We start from the raw sequence: 21,428 nt of genomic DNA on the forward strand, positions 1-21,428 counted from the left end.
GTTTATTGCGACTGTCATTGTAAATATTTGCAGTCTCCATTTATGTGGTTGATTGGCAGCTGTGAAAATCTATTTTTTTTATTAAGTTGTTAGGATGGTGATTGACAGTTAGCTAGGATAAGCTCCAGGTTTCCTGTTCATAGAAAAACATGACACCTTTCACTGAATGAACAAAGAATATTATGCAGTGTTGGTGAAGGTTTTTTTTCTCCTTTCAATTTCATAAGTATAATTAGTCCCTAAAATAATTAATGTTAATTGGCATTAAAACAAGATTAGATCAAGTTCAAACTGTTTAAAAAATGTATAGAAAATAATAAATTCAAACAATTATTTATTGCCATATATGAAGTTTTTTTGTTTTATACAAGTGTTGCATGGGAAAACAGAAGCGGTCAACATCTTTCAGTACTTTGGCAACTGTAAAACAGTAAAAGTAACTTTGATAGATGACAATATACTTTATCCAAATGTTGCTCCCACAAACATGAAGAATAGATTTTTCTTCTCGTCATACGCATACAATGAAATCAAGGAATTTTAATGATGAAAACATAGAATCTATACAGGTTTGTAGTCAAGCTTGGACTCCAGTTTCTTTGAATCAGCCACCTTTCGCACAGCTTTCATGAAGTCCTCCTGGGTGACATATTCTCTGTCGGCACGAATGGCAAATAAACCTGAAAACATATGAAGCGCACATGGGACTAAGATGTAGCTTTGGTGTGCAGACATTGGTAATTATGGTGAATGTCTAACCTGCTTCTGTGCAAACATTCCTTAAATCAGCTCCATTGAAACCGTCGGACAGCTTCACAATAGCTTCATAATCTGAAGAAAAGAAAAAAAACAAGCGTATGATAGGAACAAGGATTGGTTGGCGGACAATTTAAGGGGCGGTGATGCCAATATAAAGACAAACATCAGTTTGCTGACCTATTTCTCCATGCTTGGTGATGGGACTGGAGTGAATTTTGAGGATGTCCAGACGGGCCTGTTCATTGGGCAGTTCGATGTCTGGAGAGCATGTGAATGTGTTAGCATTGATATTCTTCTGTGCAAAAAAAATGCAATTAGAAGAATGTTTTACGAATTTTGCGGTCAAGTCGGCCTGGTCGCAGCAGGGCAGGGTCAAGTGTATCAGGTCTGTTAGTTGCCATGATCATCTTAACTCTGTGTAGTGTATCAAAGCCATCCATCTGGTTGAGAAGCTGGGAAGAAAGCAGAAATCAGCTGTTCACATTCTTGACTTTATTGTTAGCCAGCGATGCACATGGTCTTTAGGAAAAATTTAAAAAACACGTTTATTTTACCTATCCATAGACCTTCAAAGGCCCACTATCACGTTGGGAGGGGGTTATTTTCCTGAACTCATTAGATTGGACTTTGGCGACCCACAACCCATAATAATATTCCTTTTAATATCTTTTATTATTTTCATTACTGTGGGAGCCAGCGTGTAGTTTTTTTTCCTCCGGAGAAATTCAGCCGTTTTATCAGAAAATGGTTCAGTGTTGTGTAGGAAATTGTTACAACAAGAACACTGCCAATATACAGTATCTAACAAAACTCAGTATATCCCCTTATTTCCGCATTTTTTTTAAATTATATTTTCATGGGACAACACAGAAGAAATGACACTTTGATAGTGAAAGTACCATATTTTTTCGCATATTAGCTGCCTCCGCGTATAAGCCGCATCCTTAAAACCGTTGAATTTTACAATATCTCGCGTATAAGGCGCACCCTTGACTCCCAATTTTCACCTCCATATTCATGGTTTTAATAGGCAATACAAATGTTACTTTGAAAAGAAAATCTTAAGAAAAAACATCACAAGTGGTATTTCTGAGATACTGTATGAAACAAAAGCACATTATTAGGGTCAATATAATAAGGAAGTTAATATGCCTGTCTTTGTAAATGCAAAATATCAAATTATTCAATTTGAAAAAAGAAATGTTTTTTCACATTTTATGCAAGATACGTACGTTTTTTTCTTGAATTTCATTCATAGACATTAAAATTAATTTTGTTTAGCGTTTTATCTATTTTGAAATAAATGACCGTATCGGCCGCATTCACTAGAGCAGTGGTTCCCAAACTGGGGGGCGCGCCCCCCTAGGGAGGCGTAAAGAGAATTCAAGGGGGGGCGTGAAGTCATCTGCTAAAAAAATGTTTAAATAGATTATAAGAATAATAAAATCAAAGAACAAATATCTGCCATTAAATACATGCAAAATATGATTATAGCAGTCACTCCAACGGTCCAACCTGTTTTCTATTAACAGAGATCTGTTTTCCTGAACAATGCTAAGAAATAAATGCAATAAAATAAAATAAGTTCACATGAGCAAAAGAGGAAGTGGGAGGGGGGGCGTGCGGGTCTATTGGAAGCAAGAAGGGGGGCGTCAGGTAAGATAGTTTGGGAACCACTGCACTAGAGTCATGGAGTCACGGCGCCATTGCGTCATGATATCACAGCGCCATTGCGTCGTGATGTCATCGTGTCATGGAGTCGTCAACTTGCAGTTTCGTGCATGTCGTTTTTATGCGCATATAAGCCGTACCCTCGATTCAGTCATTTTTGTTCGACAAAAGCATCTTATATGCGAGTAAATACGATACTAAATTTCTGTTATTATCCAAGCTCTACAGTAACTATTTTACATTCTAAGTGCCTTTTCTTCAGTGGTATCCTATGAAAAGATATATTAAAAAATTGAGAGGGGTGCACTCACTTTTGTGAGATAATGTAAGCATCATTTTTTGCCTTTCTGAATGAGCGGTGAACTGAGTGAATTGAAGAGATATAAAGAAGTCTATCAGCCAGTAAGTAGTCTAAAATTATTGATTTAATTCAAATATTTCCCACACGATCGTTTTGCTTCGTGTAGCCAACGAGTTGGTTTGTTTTTGGGCAGAATTGCAATAAAATATACAGGTATTTATTAGATGATTAACATGTGGGCTAGCTGCCCATGAACGGAAACGAGACTTTAGCCGGCATCGCCAAAAGTGCAGCAGTAAAAAAATATAAAAAACAACCCAGGTACTTAATTTTGCTGTGGTTTACCTGTTATCTATAATTGGACATATAAAATGAAGTTTTCATTGTAACTATATCAGAAAGAATACACTAAAGAAAAGTAACAGTCCAAAGCAATTATAATATAGGCAAAAGAATGGAATTCAGGCAAAGAGTCATCTAAAATGTAAAAGGCCACTTTGAAGTTTGCGCAAAGCAGTATATTAACTTTTTTTGATCCCAGAAGTTTTTTTTGAATCTTTATGCGTGATTCCATGAACAAAATGGAAAGAAACAGAGATGGCAATGTCATTGGAGAGGCACAAGAAAACTCGCGTGCACCTGATGGGGCCAAAAATGTCATTTTTTGTGTTTAAACATTATTTGCACCATTAGCATAGTTCTGTAAACTTCATGATTTGCATGTTGGGATTCTTTGAGCAACCATCTATAACAGGAGTCATTCATACTAAAAGATTACCGTTGCTTTAATGGAGCCTATGTGAGCTTGCAAATATACAAACAAAAGAAGTCTAGAATCACTACCATACCTCCATCAATGTCCTCTGAATTTCTCTGTCAGCTGATGTTCCCTCAGAGAAACGTCGACCACCTGGAAATTATTTTATAGTTAAAATATTCATGATAAACTTCACAGCCTAAAGTACAACAATACTAATGTAACAGACTATTCATTTAAAATATTTTAAGACAGATTTGAAAGATCTGATCACAATGTGCCTGCGTGGCTTATGATAGGTAGATAGCCTCCATGCCACAGAGCATTAATTAATAAAAAATGAGGGTGAACTAAATGCATACATGTTACATAATGAATCAATATCATTAGCATTTATTAAATTAAAGCATTTGTACACGGGTTTGACATGAGGTCAACAAACTGTCTTCGTGGTGTTTGGTGAACAATCTCACACTAAACACCACGAAAACTAAGAAATAATCCTGGACTTTTGCAAACGCAACACAGATCTGGCCCCACTCCTCATAAATGGAGTATGCGTAGACAGGGTCCAGTCCTTCAAATTCCTGGTGTTGCATGTCACGGACAAGCTCTCCTGGTCTACAAACACCACGGCAGTAGTGAAGAAGGCCCAGAATCGACTCCATTTCCTCAGGGTACTCAGGAGGAACAACTTGGACACTAAGCTTCTGGTAACCTTCTATAGAGCCACTGTGGAGAGCATCCTGGCATACTGCATTACAGTGTGGTACGCTGGAAGTACGGCAGCAGATAGAAAAGCCATGCAGAGAGTGATCAACACCGCCCAGAAGATCATCGGCTGCTCTCTGCCCTCACTACCTCAGCATAACCGGGAACATTGTTAGGGACCCATACCACCCTGGTTACAACCTGTTCCAGCTGCTGCCCTCTGTCACACGCTACAGGTCTCACAAATTACGGACAAATAGACTTAGGGACAGTTTTTTTCCCACAGCCATCAGGACTCTGAACTTGCGTTAGCACGACACACAATCCCTTCTGTGCAATAACTTCGGGGTGTGCAATAAGATTGTGCAATATTTTAGAATTTACCTTGCCAGGTTGTGACTTTTTATATTACTTATTTGTTGTTTTTTTTTACTGGGAAAACGCACTTTGTGGAGTAGCGCCACCAATTTCGTTATACGCAGCTGTGTATGATGACAATAAAGGCTTTTGATTGATTTGATTGATTTAGTTACTTTGTACCTGCTTATTTATGTGACCACTTATTCATGTGACTACATCAATCCCTCAAAATATTGAGGTTAATGTAGACCAGACACACATTTTTATTTAAAAAAATAATAAATAGTTAATATGTTCCTAATAAAAGAACTAAATAAGCGCTTTAAGCAAAGAATCGGCGTTCCTCACCGATGGCATCAATCTCATCCATGAAGATGATGCAAGGTTGATGATCCCTGGCATAGTTGAACATCTCCCTGATGAGCCTGGCGCTTTCACCTATGTATTTGTCAACAATGGAGCTGGACACAACCTGCAGGGTGTGTACACGCACCACCGGTATTATTATTATTAGTTAACTGGCTATATGCCAGAGTGACCACTTGGACACTCACCTTGAGGAAATTACAGTCCAGCTGACTTGCAACAGCCCTTGCTAGAAGAGTCTTCCCAGTACCTATGACAGAAGCAATGACTCTTAAAAAATTAAAATGTTACAAAAATGTTAAAAAGACAAAAATAATTACCATACTTATAAGAACAGTGGCTGCAAAACATAAAAAATAATTTACCTGGAGGACCATAGAGAAGGCAGCCTTTAGGAGGTATTATTCCAACTCTCTGGAAAAGCTCAGGGTTGGTCAGGGGCAGCTCAATCACCTGCCAAAAAATATCAAAGCATCATGAAACTGACGTTAAGGATGAGAAACTTTACATATCATGACTAAATAATACAACATCTATTAATTCTTTAATTTATGAACCAATTTGTCAAGCCAAACAAAGGGATAAAATGGCTAACATAAAAGAGGAGGAATAGAACCAAATGTCAATATTCAAAATGAATTGGTATTAATGAAGGTAAAGAAATGTGCCGATTTAACTAGACTAAATTGGATTACCGTATTTTCACACCTATTTTCTCTAAAATGGACGATGCGCCCAATCAGTCGGTGCGCCTTCTCTGTGCACTAAATTCAATTTTTGTATGGCCGACCGCTTGAGTGACTGGTTTTATTTCTCGCCGGCACACTACTTATTGCGATCAACCCAACGGACGTTCCCCCTAAAAATATCCTCCCCGCGCATTCCAAAAATTACGCTAAATCCATTCAAAACATCCCAGGGGAGTGACAAGGCATTTTACTTCCGTATGCTCGCAGCGCTTTTAACCCTCAAAAACTCTCAACACTCAAAGAAACAGCATATTAGAGCTATACAGAGGAAATGCCGGACGTGAATGACAACACAATGCGAGTGTGAACGCTTGGAAAATCGACTGAAGCCATGGATCGAACACAATTTAACAGCTTTGCTAATGGATTGCTAATCAAGTTCTTGGAATACACAACTCTTACTAACAGAGGAGCCTAGCATGTTGAACGCCGAACTCTTTATATCAGAGTGGGCCAGACAAGCCCTATGTCCGATTATGTTATTATGTTATGTTAAATACGGTACATAATGCAACGCACTAATTTCGTTATACGCAGCTGTGTATAATGACAATAAAGCCTTTTGATTGATTGATTGGTTGCAAAGAGCCCATTTTTCCCCACTTTTTTTCGTTGCATAATCATCACATAATATCTGATATGTTATAAAAGAATGACTACAGTTCTGCATTTACTCCTGCATTGTTTTTGTTTACCAAAGTGCTTCAAGGAGGAAAAAAATATGTTGAGAGATAACAGTTCATTAAGTGACCACAGTAGTGTCTCATCACAAATATGGAGTCATACGTAAACTCATACTCACAGTCAAGTGCAATGTGATTCCAAACCATCTTTCTAAATCTAAAGATATACTTGTTTAGTTATAGTAGGAGTAATTGTTTTACCTCCCTCAGCTCACGGATTTGTTCTGACAATCCACCAATTTCAGAGTAGGAGACGCTCCCAGGGTCTTCATGAGACATGTTGTAGACCAGCGGGTCCACCTCTCGTGGAAGATACCTCAATTAAAAAAATTAAAAAAAACACGCTGAGCACAGACTCATAACTCAGTGTACTATAGGCCAGTGGTCCCCAACCTTTTTCTCAACGCGGACCGGTAAAGCTCTTTCTATTTTCTCGCGGACCGGCTAATGGGGAGGGCGACAACTTAAGACAAAATTGTGTAGGGGTGGGGTCGTTGCACGAACGACACCCACGACGGCAAAAAAACAAGTCTTAAATAATAGCAATCATTTATTATTATTATTATAACACATTTTGTCATTTCAAGTAAGAGGACGAGATTAAAAACGTTAATATTTTTTACTTTGCGAGCCCCCGACTACATTACAGCGGATGGAATTGGGCTTGTCGGAAAACAGCAGTTTGGCCAGCGAGGATGGCGGGACGTCGAGGCAGATCAACGTGGAAGTTGAACCATTTGTCAACTACTTAAAGGATAAGTGTATTTAAAACACAAAACAATCATCTTGGCATTATTTTTTTTAAATCGATTAATTGGGAGTTAACAAGGGAAGCATGTGATTAATTCAATCAAAAAAAATTAATCACTTGAAAGCACTTCTATAAACTTTTCATATATATCTGGCGGATCAAGGCCGCTATGTGGTGAAGTTGCGATAGTCAATCCCCGAAGTGGCGAGCTATTATTCAAATTAAATATTTTTCTCAATGACTTTTCTATTTCTATTAAAAGAGTAGTTATGGTAGAAAATGAGTTTATAATTTTTTACTTTTCATTTATTAGTAGGTTGCTTATATGGTATTAGGCCTTTTCACACAAATCCCAGGCATTTAGCAATATCTACAAATCACCCTGTATTTCTTTTCTTACTTGATATAAAGGAGTTTTCCCATTTCATGAAAAAAATTTGAAAACATTACAAAAAATGTTTTGTCTAAAAATTGTTAACTTGGGATGAATAGCAAATGCACTAAGAAGTAACCATACCTTAACTAGTTTTACATATGCCTTCAGCTCAAGATATAGTACATTAGTACCAAATAGTGAGAATTTTTCAGTTTGCATTTGGAATTAAAATGTACAGCCTACCTCATTATAGTCAGTGTAGTCATATCCAAAGCCACTCGAGTACCTGGCTTCAGTTGTGACTTGTCCAACTAGAAACAATAAGAGAATGAAGGAAACATATTTTTGGGTCATCAGTTGAGTAAAACAGAATAAATAAAGAGCAAATTACTGGCGAAAGCAGTAAGCTTAACTTTACAACAGGGATCTAGAACAACTCATTTTTTTGTCGTGGGCCACGTCGCAGGTTCGCTTTCATCATGTCTTCCAACTAGGCTGCCAAAATGAATCTGAGTTTTCCGATCGTGCTGATCAATAGATCATTTAAGGACATTATGAAATTTTATACATTTATTTATATATGTCGCCACAACTGGCTTGAATAGATGTCGCTCTAATCAATATATATAATTTATGCACACATATACCTACATATACATGCGGCCCGGTGGCGCAAGAAGTTAGCAAGGTTGGCCTCACAGCTCTGGGGTCCAATCCAGGTCATGTCCATCTTTGTGGAGTTTGCATGTTTTCCCTGGGCATGTGTGGGTTTCCTCCGGGTGCTCCGGTTTCCTCCCACATTCCAAAAACATGCATGGTAGGCTGATTGGACACTCTAAATTGCCCTCAGGTATGGGTGAGTGTGCATGGTTGTCCGTCTCCTTGTGCCCTGCGATCGGCTGGCCACCGATTGAGGGCGTCCCCCGCCTCTTCCCCGGAGTCAGCTGGGATAGTCTCCAGCACCCCCCACAACCCTAGTGAGGATAAAGCATTCAGAAAATGATATGAGATGAGATATATATATTGCATGTGTCACTCTACCGCTATCCCTGCGAAATGATTAGCTGTTCTCATTACCTTCTTTGTCTCCTGAACGTTGGTCTGGAACGAGGCTTCACATCGCATTAACGCACCCGTTCTTTTTTGTGTTCGGAAAATCTAATAACAGCTTAAATTGAGACTTTTATTGAAATTTTTCATTAATTCTGTTGACAAAAATTGTTGAACGATAATTACTTTGATTGTTTTATCCCCCGATTTAGTTAACATTAATGTGTGTGTGTGTGTGTATGTGGGATGCTCACCTGTCTACGGCATCCAACCACATAACGAGGACCATTTGTGGCCTTGACAATGACTGTAATTTTAAAATGCAGACACGAGTGTCATCAATTAGTTTAACATATAAATATGACTAAACCGTGAACTTACATTTTTCTTCTGTCAGCTGTTTGAGAACTTCTCCAACAATCTACAGACAGAAGCATTTCATGTGGTGAAGCCCTATGTAAGACAACAGTTTCTCCTAATGTCCATAGAGTTGGAGGACAGTTTCAACCAATCATAACATTTCTATTTGACACATTGTAAATGTTCACAATTTAAAAAATAAAAATAAAACAGATGATCAATGACCATGGTATTTAGTACCAATATGATTAAACTTAACGGATGTAAGCATAATATACAATACTTCTAACACAAAATAAAACTATTTAAACAGTGTGGGGTTTGTGCTACTATTTGTTTTTAACCTTTTGAATATTTCACACAAAGGCATGAATAATTTAGGATCGTAAAGGGCCCTCTTACCTGACCAACACTCTGAAGAGCTTTGAGATCGTTCTCTGACTTTTCATATTGTTTCGTTTGTTCCCGTAGTTGTTCTCTCACTAAAATAAAACGGGGCGGGGAGACATTTTAACATCAAAGTAATGCGCTAGAAATACAATGCAAAACAAAACAACTTATACGAAACAGCCCCCATTAAATTTCCTCTTAGGGCACCCGGCTAACCGGCTAGCATTGTTGAATTAGGAATTAGGTACACATAATACAAAATCCATAAGAACGATGACGGTCAGGTGACGTTACGCACGTTCATTCATATACTTATTAACAACTAGCGCGAGTCAACCTGTAAATATTATATTCAAAATAACTGGGCTTGTTTACACCAAGTTAGCATCTCGGTATTTTGTGCTCTTACTCAAATGTACTAGGATGCTCACTGCATGACAAAGCATTAGCTAGCCAGCAGGCTAACAGATTCCGGTTCTGCAATTCTATCATTTAAATTAACACAATACACAACGTGTACGTGCTTCTAATGTGTAACATGTTAAATTGGTACATACATTCTTTTAGCCGCCCGTCAACTTCTTTATGTTCCAGCAATTTTTTACGGTAATCTTGTAGCGCTTTCTCCCTGCTGTCTGCCATGATGCTTTGCAATGGATTCTGGGTATCAACAGCGTCAGCGGGTGTTTGTGCTGCCAGAGCTAGTGTAGGACCCCTAGAAACCTGGCCATGTTACAACACTTCGTATGTATGATTATTATATTATAATACTATATAATTGTATCATTTTGCATTTCCATTTATAATATATATAATAAATGCAAAATGATACAATTTTATTTATTTATATATATATATATATATATATATATATATATATATATATATATATATATATATATATATATATATATATAATATATATATACAGCACCAAAAAAACAATCAATATGACATATAGGGGTTTTACAAATGTACTATTTTTGGTTGTGCTTTAACCCTTTATAGCGTACATGACTATTTTTGTTGATCAAAAAATCAATCCAGTATCAAAAACAAAAAATGAGAAAATATACAAAATGTCAATAAAATTAAAATGAATAAAACCAGAAATATGTTCTGGGCCGGAGTGGCCCGGTGAGTGAGTGGTTAGCTTGTCGGCCTCACAGTGGGAGTCCTGGGTTCAAATCCAGGTCGGTACAGGAGTCGTAGCGTAGGAAACAAAATCCGCTGGCATGCGCAAAACTTGCCCATAGACAAATTATGTGGACAGGGACTGCAGATCCTCTTTGGGTGCACACCTCAGGCCCAGGAGTACCTATCGAAGCCTATCCAGCCAGTCTCTGTCAACCAAGCTTGCACCAAGGGATGCTTTCATTGGGATGAAAGTGTTTGGAGAGCCCATTTGCCTGCGGGTGGTATGCGGTGGTCCTATGCAATTTAAGCGCCATGCTGCTGGGAATTACGCCCCATGACTCTGACGTGAACTGCAAACCCCTGTCTGACAACAAATCCGACGGGGAGTCCCAAAACGCGTGACCCATGTCCCTATAAATGCTCTTGCCACATCTACCGTGGCCGTGGAAGACAACGGAACAGCCTCGGGCCAATGAGTAGTTCTTTCAACCATGGGGAGCATCCGTGTAAATCCATGCGACGTGGGAAGTGGCCCAACCATTTCTACATTAACGTGGTCGAAACACCTCCCAGGAACGCATAAGGATTTAAGGCGCACTGCAAGGCGAATTTCTGCACCACCAATCGAGCAGACGGCTTTCGTCCGGGATGGACGAGACCATGGACCGCGTTAAATATCCTACGGCGCCAGCGCGCGGGAACCAAAGGGCTAGCACTGCAGGTGGAAACATTGCACCACAACGCCATGCCCGTGTTACCAATTGGAACCTTCTGGACGCTTAGGCCAGAGTCTGAAGATTTAAGTGTGCGTACGCTATCATCCTGCTCATGATTCGATGTCATGGCGGTATAATCTAAGATGAGTTTTACAACACCAGCAACTGCTCTAGACAGACAGCGAGCCACCATGTCGGTTTTACCTGCGACGTGTCTGATGTCCGTGGTAAACTTGGAAATATTTGAGAGTTGCCACTGTTGCCTCCCAGACTTTGGTTCTGTCGCGTGTGACATCAAAAACATGAGTGGTTTGTGATGGCTGAATGCGGTAAAATCGTGGCCCTCTAAAAGTATGCGAAAATGACACGCCGCTAACCAAGGAAGTATTAGCTCCCTGTTGAACGTGTTACACTTTGCTCACGTGGAACCATTTGGTGACTGGAAAAGGCGAGTGGCTCCCAGGCCCCGTCAACCTCACGCCCTTCACACTCCATAATGAGAGCAATGGGGGCCCCAGGTCGAGGATGTGTAAATACAGTAATACCTCGACATACGAGTGCCCTGACATAGAAGCAATTTGAGATACGTGTAAAATTTCGAGCGAATATTCACATTGAGATACGAGACAAATTTTGATATACGAGCATACAACGGACGCGAGAGGCTGCTCATAAGAACATCATGGGCTCTGTCTTTCTCCCTGCAACTCCCTCGTGTAATGTCGCTATGAGCACTCGGCGGACCGTTGCATTTTTTCAGTGTTTTTCCCCCGTTAGTCAGTGCAGAATGGCGGAGCTTGCTCGATAATACGAGAGTATACTACTTCTCATTGGCAAGTGGTCGTGCGTTATCCTATTGTAAGGACATTTGTGTGCATCATTTTAGGAATATTTTGAAGGGAAGACAAAGGCAAACCACTCTCGATAGGTTCCTTTTAAAAACTGCAGCTGAAAGTCAGGGTGGAGGCGAGACAAACAGAGCCAACCCGGGAGAAGAAAGGTATAAAAATGTAAAACCAAATTAGAATTAAATTTAGTGTAAGGTTAGATTAAATTTATTTTTGAGTGTGTCTGTATCGTAATCCAAATTCATTTAAATTTGTTTACGTTATGTTATGAGCGCGTTGCCATGCAAAAAGTATCTCTCGCTCTCTGTGTTCTCTCTCCCCTCTGGGAAATCTGTCTAATTTTAGTACTATTAAACATCATAGCCACTAGTTATTTGTTACTCTGTTAATAGATGGCGAATTAGCACAAATAAAAATGTTTTTCCAATCCAATATCCTGTTTTTGGTGTTTTTTCAGAGGGTTGGAACAAATTAATTTACTTTTAGTTCATTTCTATGGGAAACGTTCATTTGAGATACGAGTAAATTGACATACAAGCTCAGTCCCGGAACTCATTAAGCTTGTATCTTGAGGTACCACTGTAATGCCGAGAGCCATTGGGATGGGCTCCAGCACCCCCCCCCCCCCCGCGACCCTAGTGAGGATAAAGCGGTTCAGAAAATGACATGAGATGAGTAATCAAAGTTTGTTTTTAAAATGTCTATTATTGTTGTTATTATTATCCATTTATTTTAACTGTGGGTCTATGACCCACGTGGGAACAACCTGGATAAACAGGGGAGTCATAACAGCCTTTGATGACTGGTGTAGGCAAAACCACCTCTACATCAACACCAGTAAGACAAAGGAAATGGTCATCGATTTTCGGAGGAATCCTCAACAGACCACTCAGGTGAACATCCAGGGTACAGACATTGAAATCGTGGAGAATTTTAAGTACCTGGGTGTTCACCTCAACAACAAACTAGACTGGTCCACAAACATAGATGCCCTGTACAAAAGGGGCCAGAGCCCCCTCTACCTACTGAGGAGTCTACGGTCCTTTGGAGTGTGCAGGACACTGCTGAGGACTTTCTACGACACTGTGGTGGCATCTACAGTGTTTTATGCAGTGCTCTGTTGGGGATGCGGGAGCACGGAGAGGGACAGGAACAGGCTGAATAAGCTGGTCAGGAGGGCCAGCTCTGTTCTCGGCTGTCCTCTGGACTCTGTGGAGGAAATGGGAGAGCGGAGAATGCTGACCAGGATGATGTCCATCATGGACAGCACCTCCCACCCCCTGCATGAGTCTGTGGAGTCCCTCCGAAGCTCCTTTAGCAATAGACTGCGGCACCCTCATTGCAGGAAGGAGTGCTTCCGCAGATCCTTCCTCCCATCAGCTGTCAGGCTCTTTAACAAAAAAATGGCTGAGTGTTAAGACCTACCGTATGCATGCATGTATATGTATGTGTATGTATGTATGTATATATGTGCTAAGCAACACGCTTATTTATTTATATATTTATTCATGTATTTATTTATTAACTTACTTTTACCTATCTATTTATGTCTAGAATGCCTTTCCTATTCCTGCATCCTCACCCTCTTGCTACTGTGACAACAAATTTCCCGAATACGGGATGAATAAAGTTATCCAATCCAATCCAATCCAATGAAGCCATTGTTGTGATTAAGGGCTCTATATTGCAAAAACATTGACTTGATGTTGAACACAACTCTGGTACTTTAGCAAGGAACAATCAATTGCTGTGCCACAACTGTCCAATACATATAAAGTCACTCATTTTTCAAAATTGCCCTCTAGCGGTTGTGTTTGGAGTCCCAATCTGTTGCTGCCGAAAAGCCGCCTTTGTAGCTGCCTGCTCAAAAAGAACTGCGCACTGAAAACACAACTCTCAGTGTGGAACACAACACGCCAACCTGGATGTGCAAATAACCACCCAGAACTCTTCTTAGCCATCAACTAGAATGACAGCGGCCAGCATTTGTTCTTTCCTTGTCAGCGAAGTCTCCGGCAAGGTAAATGACGGCTCCTCTCCGTGGAGCAAATATGCTAACGTTAGCATCGGGACTTTTAAAAATGTTTTTCTTCTTCTCAATATTAAATAGTTAATTCGAGTTTTTAAATCACCCTATCACACTTGGTTGTTCAATAAACTCCGCCGTCGATTGATTAAGTTAAACTATCAATATATTCACTGTTCGCTTCTGTTTGTAACCTTGGCGCTAAATTGCCAACATCACTAAAGACAAGTGTTTGTGCTTGACGCTAAACGTGTTAAGGCAGACTGTTTTGTTAAGCTCTGCTTGTATTTAAAGCAGCCAATTTTCGAATTTTACGATCCCGAAGCTAGAACTAGCCACACTCGTAACAACTTGATTTACAGTCCAGCTGTTTAAACCACTCGAGTTTGACGTAACGAACACTTTTGCTGTCGGGGCATCATGTATATAATTGCACTGTTGGATAGAAAAATATCGATCAATTAATGTATTTAAATCATCCGATACATTTATTTCACCTGTTCACTTTTTACTTATTTTGTTCTTTGTTTAATGATTTGCAAACGTATTTAAGTTACTCTTATGCTATTTTTAAGAATATACCTGGAATATACAGTAAATTTGGTGGGTTTTGATGAAAAATCCAGTCAATTCACGAGTTCTCGCAGTTCTCTCACTACTCATTACGTATCGCCATTACTTTGTAAAAAAAGAAGAAGAAGAAACTAACCCCATGGCACCCTAATTATCTAATTTATTACCAGCCTTGTTAGGAAAAACCCAAATTCCCACAGCTAGTCATTCTAGGGGGAATTTGACAGATAATTCAAGCAGAATACAGTAATACCTTGATACACAAGTGTCCCAACATACGAGAAATTTGACATACGAGGAACATTTCGAGCAAATTTTTGCCTTGAGATACGAGCACACCAGATGGTTCCCGATGCGGCCGTCTGGGTGGCCGAATATGCGAAAGGCTGGTTATAACAACAGCATTGCTCTGTCTTTCTCGACATATCTCCCCCGCGTAAAGATATTTACGAGCACCGGGCCTACAGGTTACATTTTTTACTAGAGATAGCATGACTGATATCGACAATCTGCAGAAAAGCCAACAGAATCTACACAGACTTGGATTGGATAACTTTATTCATCCCGTATTCGGGAAATTTCATTGTGACAGTAGCAGAGGGTGATTAGACAGACAACAAAGCAAAAGCAGAGAGTACAAAGCAAATCAAAGTAAATGGGATCATTAAGAATCACCAAATCAAATCATTAAGGTAGAAAAGCAGCAAAAACGCAAAACGAGCAAGAGTGGACGGAGCTACCGCCGCCGCCGGCTGCCACTTGATCTTGGTTGCGTAGCTAAAACGGATACAGACTCAAAAAGACATTGTAAAGTTGGACAAAAAACTGGAACCACACACAGGAAGTCTTCTACAAGATGGGGAACTTCTGCAGACTGTGAGCGAGGTAGAGAATATGCAGTCACTCTTCCAAGCTTATCCACACAGTTCCTCAGTAGTCTGGAGCTGAAGACAACAGCAGCAGAGCAGGACTCCGACAGCTCTTCCATCTTATCCCATGATGGAATGGTTGGTCAGATGCGTTGGCTCTCCTCCCGGCACTTTTGTCCAGCTCCGAATTTCCAGCGGGATTGAGGTGTTGCTCCTTCTGTTGCGTATTGTAACAGCTAGTACCATGTGTATGACAGCATAGGCAGGGCTGATGGTTCCAAAAAAGAAGTGGCAGAAAGAAGCCAGGCTAACAGAACAAAGAAAGTTGTAAAAACATTAAAGTATAAAGTACAAAGTAAAGTAAAAACGAATGTATTAAGAAATATTAAAATGTAATTAAAAAAAGATAGAAGGGCTGTAAAACACGAAACACAAATAAGAGTGGACAGAGCTACTGCCACTGGCTTCCGCGTGACGGCACCGTCTTGGGAAAAAAAAGCAAACCAAGCATCTGAAAAAGACACCAGCGAAACCCTTCAAAGCAAGTCGTGCTGGTTTGATAATTTTTTAAAAGCAAACACTCGGTTCTGAGGCATGGAGAAGCCAGGAAGTTCCGATTCAAAAGCCGTGGTGGAGAGGGAGAATTTCATGAAGCCTAAGCTGTCAACATTGATAAATTCTATTTGTTTAAGTCAGTGGTCGGCAACCCAAAGTGTTGAAAGAGCCATATTAGACGAAAAAAACAAATTCTCATACCTCTACTTACGAAGTCAATTGGTTCCAGAACTTTTTAGTAATTTGAAAATTTCGTAAGTAGAGCAGTACTTTATATGTAAATTCTCTAATTCGTTCCACGGTCCTCGCACAACTACCAACTAAACCATTGGTCAACATGTCCCAATTTTGTAACAAAGAAACACACAAAAATGAGAGAAATTGATCATAAAATTATTTATCAATGTCACAAAATGAATAACGTGTGTATATATACAAAATCTACCCGTGTTGAAACACATGGGAACAAGAGAAAGCTACCGGGATGCAACATAGAGCTATCACACAAACATGAACACACATTTAATAAACCCAGTATTTAGAATTCAAACAATAACACCAATCAACAACAAACGTTAATGTTTTATGATTTCTTTGAAATGTAATTTTACACACATTTTATAAATCACAACTTGTTCTTACCTGCTTCTGCAGTGCTTGGTTGACAAGCATTTAGAAAAAAAACCTATACAAAGATGATTGCCTTTGACGCCTTTTATTAATGTTTTTAAAATGCACAAGACAAACGTCATCAAAGAAAGTGGGCATGACGCGTGAACACTTTTTTTCCTGCAATGGGGACTACTTCCTCCTCGGCTGCCTTCTCGTTGAATTCCTCGTGTATTGCCGAGCGTTGCATTTACTCATGTCCGTTTTGGTGCACATCGACCAGTTAACTCGTCAACATCCTTATTACTGACCACACGGCCCATCGCTTGCCCCCGCCACACAATTTCGCCCACTGAAGGCTGCGGTTCAGGTCGAGGCAATCAATGCATCTGCGACAATATTTTCAAAATAAAATAACGGAATAAGGAATGCATGTACTTTTTTTTTTTTTTTTTTTAACGGCCATGTGAGGTAAATTTACATTGTTTCTTTTTGTGAGGCTGAAAGTAGTCTGCGTGCCAATGGTGATGTCTTCAGTTGATTTATTTATTTAATATTGCACAAACATTTGGTTTGAAGGCAAATGTATCAAAATAAAGATGGCTGTCAACATTTCTCCAGGTTTTATAATTCATTACTTTTTGTTGTATAAATAGGGAGTTGACTTATCTTAATTGCACCACAAAACAACAAAAATACTTTAAAAAATATATTATTATTTTCCTATTAAGTAAGGTAACGTAGTTATTCATAATTCAATCACGATGAAAGTAATTTATTTGCTTATTCATAGAAGTTTGAAGCTTGAAATATGAAAAAAAAGATAATTAGCGATATTCACCGATAATTTTTTCATTGGGAGAAATTTTGTCATATCGCCCAAGCTTAGTCTTTCCTATAGATTTACACTCTTGATATGTAACTCACAAATCTACAGAGATCTATTTAAGAACATTTTGTTAAAATCCTAAAAATACGAATTAGTTGTTACAAGCAGGCCAGTCCCACCTGCTTGTTTAGAACCAAAAGACAGTTGTTGCGCTATAAAATAATTTCTCTTTTGAAAAATGGGTTAGATGAGAAAGGAAAATTTCAGTTACACGCATCACAGCAAACGTGTGTACAATTATGTACAGGTATACAGAAGCAGGAGTATGCCTTTTAGGAAAAAGTAAGGAAAACTGACAAATGTTACCTATTTAAGCAATGTTTGGCTGTTATTTTTGTTAAAACATTGTATACCAAAGTAAAAATATGACGAAAATAAAAAATCACAAAATAGCGGTGCTGTTGCGTAGTTCATGCATCTAACTTCAAGCGGAAATGACTAAGCGGAAGCACTGCAGTGCGCACTGAAGGAATTTATTTTTCAAATCTGCAGAGTGTAATGCTTAAAACTACCACAAGACAGCAGCAAGTTAACATATTTCTGGTCAGGCATACTCATCGATAATCCTTGCAAATGCTCAAAGCGTGAGTTTACACTCTTAGAGAAGGTAAAGAAATTCAATCACTCATCTATTAGGATCCGACAGCCGTTTCTGGCCACCATAATGTCAACTCTTTATGATGCACGGTTTGGACAAACGTAGCGAGAGAATCTTAACATACACACATCCATTAATCATGCTTTATAAGGATTGATAAATGAAACAAAGAACTTTCTCACAACTTGAACTTTGTTTTTATTATTTCCTGCAAGGTGTAATTATGTGTATTGAGTTAACGTTTTTAAAAGTTACGAGCTGTTCTTTTGGTGTGATAGTTTGACTTTTGAAGTGAGCAGCTGAAGTATTACGCAAGACTGTCAACAGATGGTCGAGTTATTGCAAGTGTGACAACCAACCCTGTTCTCCCCTACCACTATATAATGGGAGAGCTGCTGTTATCGAGTATTTTAGTATAATTTTTTTTTTTTTTTTTACCAAATTATGGCAGGCTAAGCAGTTCTGTAATACAAGTGTTTCAAATAAACTTTTTTTCCTCACAGAACAACATGTTGAACTGCAGTCAATTGTGTGCCGGCACAAGCAGCCAAGTCAATTTAAGCCGCTACAAGACTGAGCTGTGCCGGGCCTTCGCGGAGAACGGCTCCTGCAAGTACGGTGCCAAATGCCAGTTCGCCCACGGCCCGCATGAGCTCCGCAGCCTCACCCGCCACCCCAAGTACAAAACCGACCTGTGCCGTACGTTTCACACCATCGGGTTTTGCCCATATGGCCCGCGCTGCCACTTCATCCACAACCCGGAGGAGCGCCGCGGCCCCCTGCTGCTCTCCGCATCTGGCAGGACGGGCTATCCCTGCCTACAGCACAGTTTTAGCTTTGCAGGCTTCCCGAGTTCTGGCGGCTCCAGAAACAGCCCTGCCTCAGTCACCCCGCCCCCTGCCTGCTCCGCTGAAGACCTAACCGAGTGGTCTGGTGATCCCTCTACCTGCTCTGGTGTTTTTGCCAAGACTCCAGCTGTCCTATCTCCCATAATCCCGTGCTTTTTCCAGCCAGCTTCAGAAGGTCCACCAAGCCCGCTCAACTCTTTGTCCGACCAGGAGGGCTACCAAAGTAGTCTCGGCAGTCTGAGCGGCTCCGAGTCCCCCCTCCTGGACGCATTGCGCCGCCTTCCTATCTTCAGCAGGCTCTCTGTTTCGGATGAGTAAGATAAGTTCCCTTGAGAGGAAGACGAGCATTTCCACCGTTCTGTTTACACAAGAACTTGGATATATCAGATGCCGTCTCTTTTGAGGATTTTGACTTTTTAAAAGCTTTTCAGTTGCAGTTAGATCTTTAACACAAGGGACGATTACTAACCCAGTATCATGTTGAAATGAATGTGAAACTTTGTGAAATGTAGCGAAGAGTGGTCAAATGCACACTTTAGCTGAGTAGCTGGGTAACCATCATCATCGTTATTGACTGTCGCCACAACCTCTTGAACCTCCCCGTTAAAACTTAGTGTTTGCGTTTATAAGGAATGCCTTAGCTAAGTGAACAAGAGGATATTAACAGAGAGATTATATTATTTATTTATTTTTTTCCCCACACTCAACCCAGTTTCTTTAAAACCATATTGAATGACTTCATTCAGCAGGGCTGGAATCCTAGGGCTGTTACATGGACAAGAATTACATTTTGCGCACGTCACAGCATTGAAATATACCTATGTTGTTTCTAAGACAATTTGAGTGAACCATGTCATTTCTGTGACTAATATTCAGCCAAGTTATCGGGTCACTCTTCTTCCTGAGGACCCATAAATGCACTAAAATGAACAGGAAGTCACCTGCAAAGGTCCTGTAAACCAGTAAGACTGGCTATGAATGCTCTTGTTTAAGCTTCATTGATGGTGACGGACATCCATTTTGAGTGTCAAATTTGATTGGACATCAACGCTGTCTGTGCCAACCAAGGGGCTAATATAGACAAGTCTCATGAAAGAATTTGGAAGCAAACATTTAAAGTTCTCAGTTTAGATATGTGATTCAGTTGCTTCCCCATATGTGTATCTATTGTATATTATTATTATGATGATTATTTTTACTGTCTAGTTTAATCCAAAAGGCCTAAGCACATTGGCTTTGGTTGTCACTACTTATTTATCAAATTTTATTTATTGCTGATCTTAAGATTTTTTGTTGTATTTATGTCAATGAAACAATAGAATATTTTTCTGTAGTTAATCATGAGCGTATATAATCGCAAAATTGTGAAGCCAATTTTTTTTACCGTAATATATTAATTACACTGCAATGGCAAATCTTTCCACAAATTAATTTTTGTCGTGAAACAGAATCTCAATTTCATCGTAAGTATACTAAAGTTTAGCAATTTTATTCATTCAGTCTCGTGCCTCCTCCAACGTAACCAACTACAGGGAAAGGAGGTGTTGAGGTATGAAAGCACAAACGCGGGGTCAGCTCGGATTAGGCCTGTACACAGGATGTACATGTCACAGGTGGGATTTTTGCACTAAATATGTGTGAAACACAATTTCTGTTCCTGGCCATTCTAATACATAAAAGAACAATACCTTCTACATGGCAAAATGTTCTTCGACACACTTATTGACTGATGCTATTAGCTATATTACAAATGACCGTTTACTGAACTGCCTGCACAGTGCGTTGACAAATGACACTAACAGATTGTTTTAGACTTTTAGAATGTAGACTGGTTCTGGAACATATATATATATATAACTTTAAATTGGGATTTAGCCCATATTTATTTATGGAGTACGTCAGGTGGATAGAAGAGCTGGTAGTTCATTTTTAGAGTTTAAAAAAAGAAGCTTGCATTTTTTCCCTCAATCACGCACAGACTTACTAGCACTTTTTGTCTAGATAATGTAAAGATTTTTTTTTTTGACTACTCCAATGAAGTGCCTAAAAATACATTCCAGGTTTCTCAACTGTTGTGCCTTCTTTTTTATGGTATAAGTGCGAAAAGCCTAAAATGTATTTGTGCAGATGAGAGGTCGAAAGCATTGGAATGCTGCTGTTTTTTTAATTTTATTTTGTGATGACAGATTGCAGTTAAAACCAATAAAACATGTTCACGTTGGATGAATAGGTTTCTGTTCTTCAAGACAATCCCTTCCAATCTGCTTTGTTGTGCATAGCCCTCTAATTTTTACTGATATTTTATTGACAATTTCAATCTATTTTTTACTGATATTTTATTGACAATTTCAATCTATTTTTTACTGATATTTTATTGGCATTTTCAAAGAATAACAGTTTATTGTATTTGGGTCGAATAGAAATCCCTGGTGTGCAGCACCAAATAACCCAATCAATATGAAATGCAGGGGTTTTC

General features: G+C 39.4%; 2 protein-coding genes across 2 annotated transcripts; one reads left to right on the forward strand and one right to left on the reverse strand.

The window, feature by feature from the left end:
* Window positions 1-317: 317 nt before the first annotated feature.
* psmc6 (proteasome 26S subunit, ATPase 6) lies at window positions 318-10,006 on the reverse strand. The gene is made up of 14 exons (XM_077587562.1): window positions 9,842-10,006; window positions 9,297-9,376; window positions 8,916-8,955; window positions 8,789-8,841; window positions 7,728-7,795; window positions 6,559-6,673; window positions 5,291-5,378; window positions 5,114-5,175; window positions 4,908-5,031; window positions 3,580-3,641; window positions 1,091-1,211; window positions 937-1,017; window positions 760-831; window positions 318-680 (listed from the first exon to the last, which is right to left on the reverse strand). The coding sequence occupies exons 1-14, from the start codon at window positions 9,924-9,926 to the stop codon at window positions 562-564; spliced, it is 1,170 nt and encodes a 389-aa protein (XP_077443688.1). The 5' UTR covers window positions 9,927-10,006; the 3' UTR covers window positions 318-561.
* A 3,794-nt stretch (window positions 10,007-13,800) lies between these two features.
* On the forward strand, window positions 13,801-21,179 carry zfp36l1b (zinc finger protein 36, C3H type-like 1b). The gene is made up of 2 exons (XM_077587760.1): window positions 13,801-14,005; window positions 18,608-21,179. The coding sequence occupies exons 1-2, from the start codon at window positions 13,955-13,957 to the stop codon at window positions 19,268-19,270; spliced, it is 714 nt and encodes a 237-aa protein (XP_077443886.1). The 5' UTR covers window positions 13,801-13,954; the 3' UTR covers window positions 19,271-21,179.
* Window positions 21,180-21,428: the final 249 nt, after the last annotated feature.

Source organism: Stigmatopora argus, chromosome 19 (genome assembly GCF_051989625.1).
Source record: "Stigmatopora argus isolate UIUO_Sarg chromosome 19, RoL_Sarg_1.0, whole genome shotgun sequence".
NCBI classification, from domain to species: Eukaryota; Metazoa; Chordata; class Actinopteri; order Syngnathiformes; family Syngnathidae; genus Stigmatopora; species Stigmatopora argus.

What these genes read in the sequence shown, in the direction of transcription:
- psmc6 (XM_077587562.1), bottom strand. Translation starts at nt 9,926, where the DNA reads ATGGCAGACAGCAGGGAGAAAGCGCTACAAGATTACCGTAAAAAATTG. An exon ending in TGGACTGTAATTTCCTCAAG is followed by an intron (nt 5,032 to 5,113) that starts GTGAGTGTCCAA and finishes CACACCCTGCAG; the next exon opens with GTTGTGTCCAGCTCCATTGT. An exon ending in CCGACTTGACCGCAAAATTC is followed by an intron (nt 1,018 to 1,090) that starts GTAAAACATTCT and finishes CATGCTCTCCAG; the next exon opens with ACATCGAACTGCCCAATGAA.
- zfp36l1b (XM_077587760.1), top strand. Translation starts at nt 13,955, where the DNA reads ATGACAGCGGCCAGCATTTGTTCTTTCCTTGTCAGCGAAGTCTCCGGC. An exon ending in TCAGCGAAGTCTCCGGCAAG is followed by an intron (nt 14,006 to 18,607) that starts GTAAATGACGGC and finishes TTTTCCTCACAG; the next exon opens with AACAACATGTTGAACTGCAG.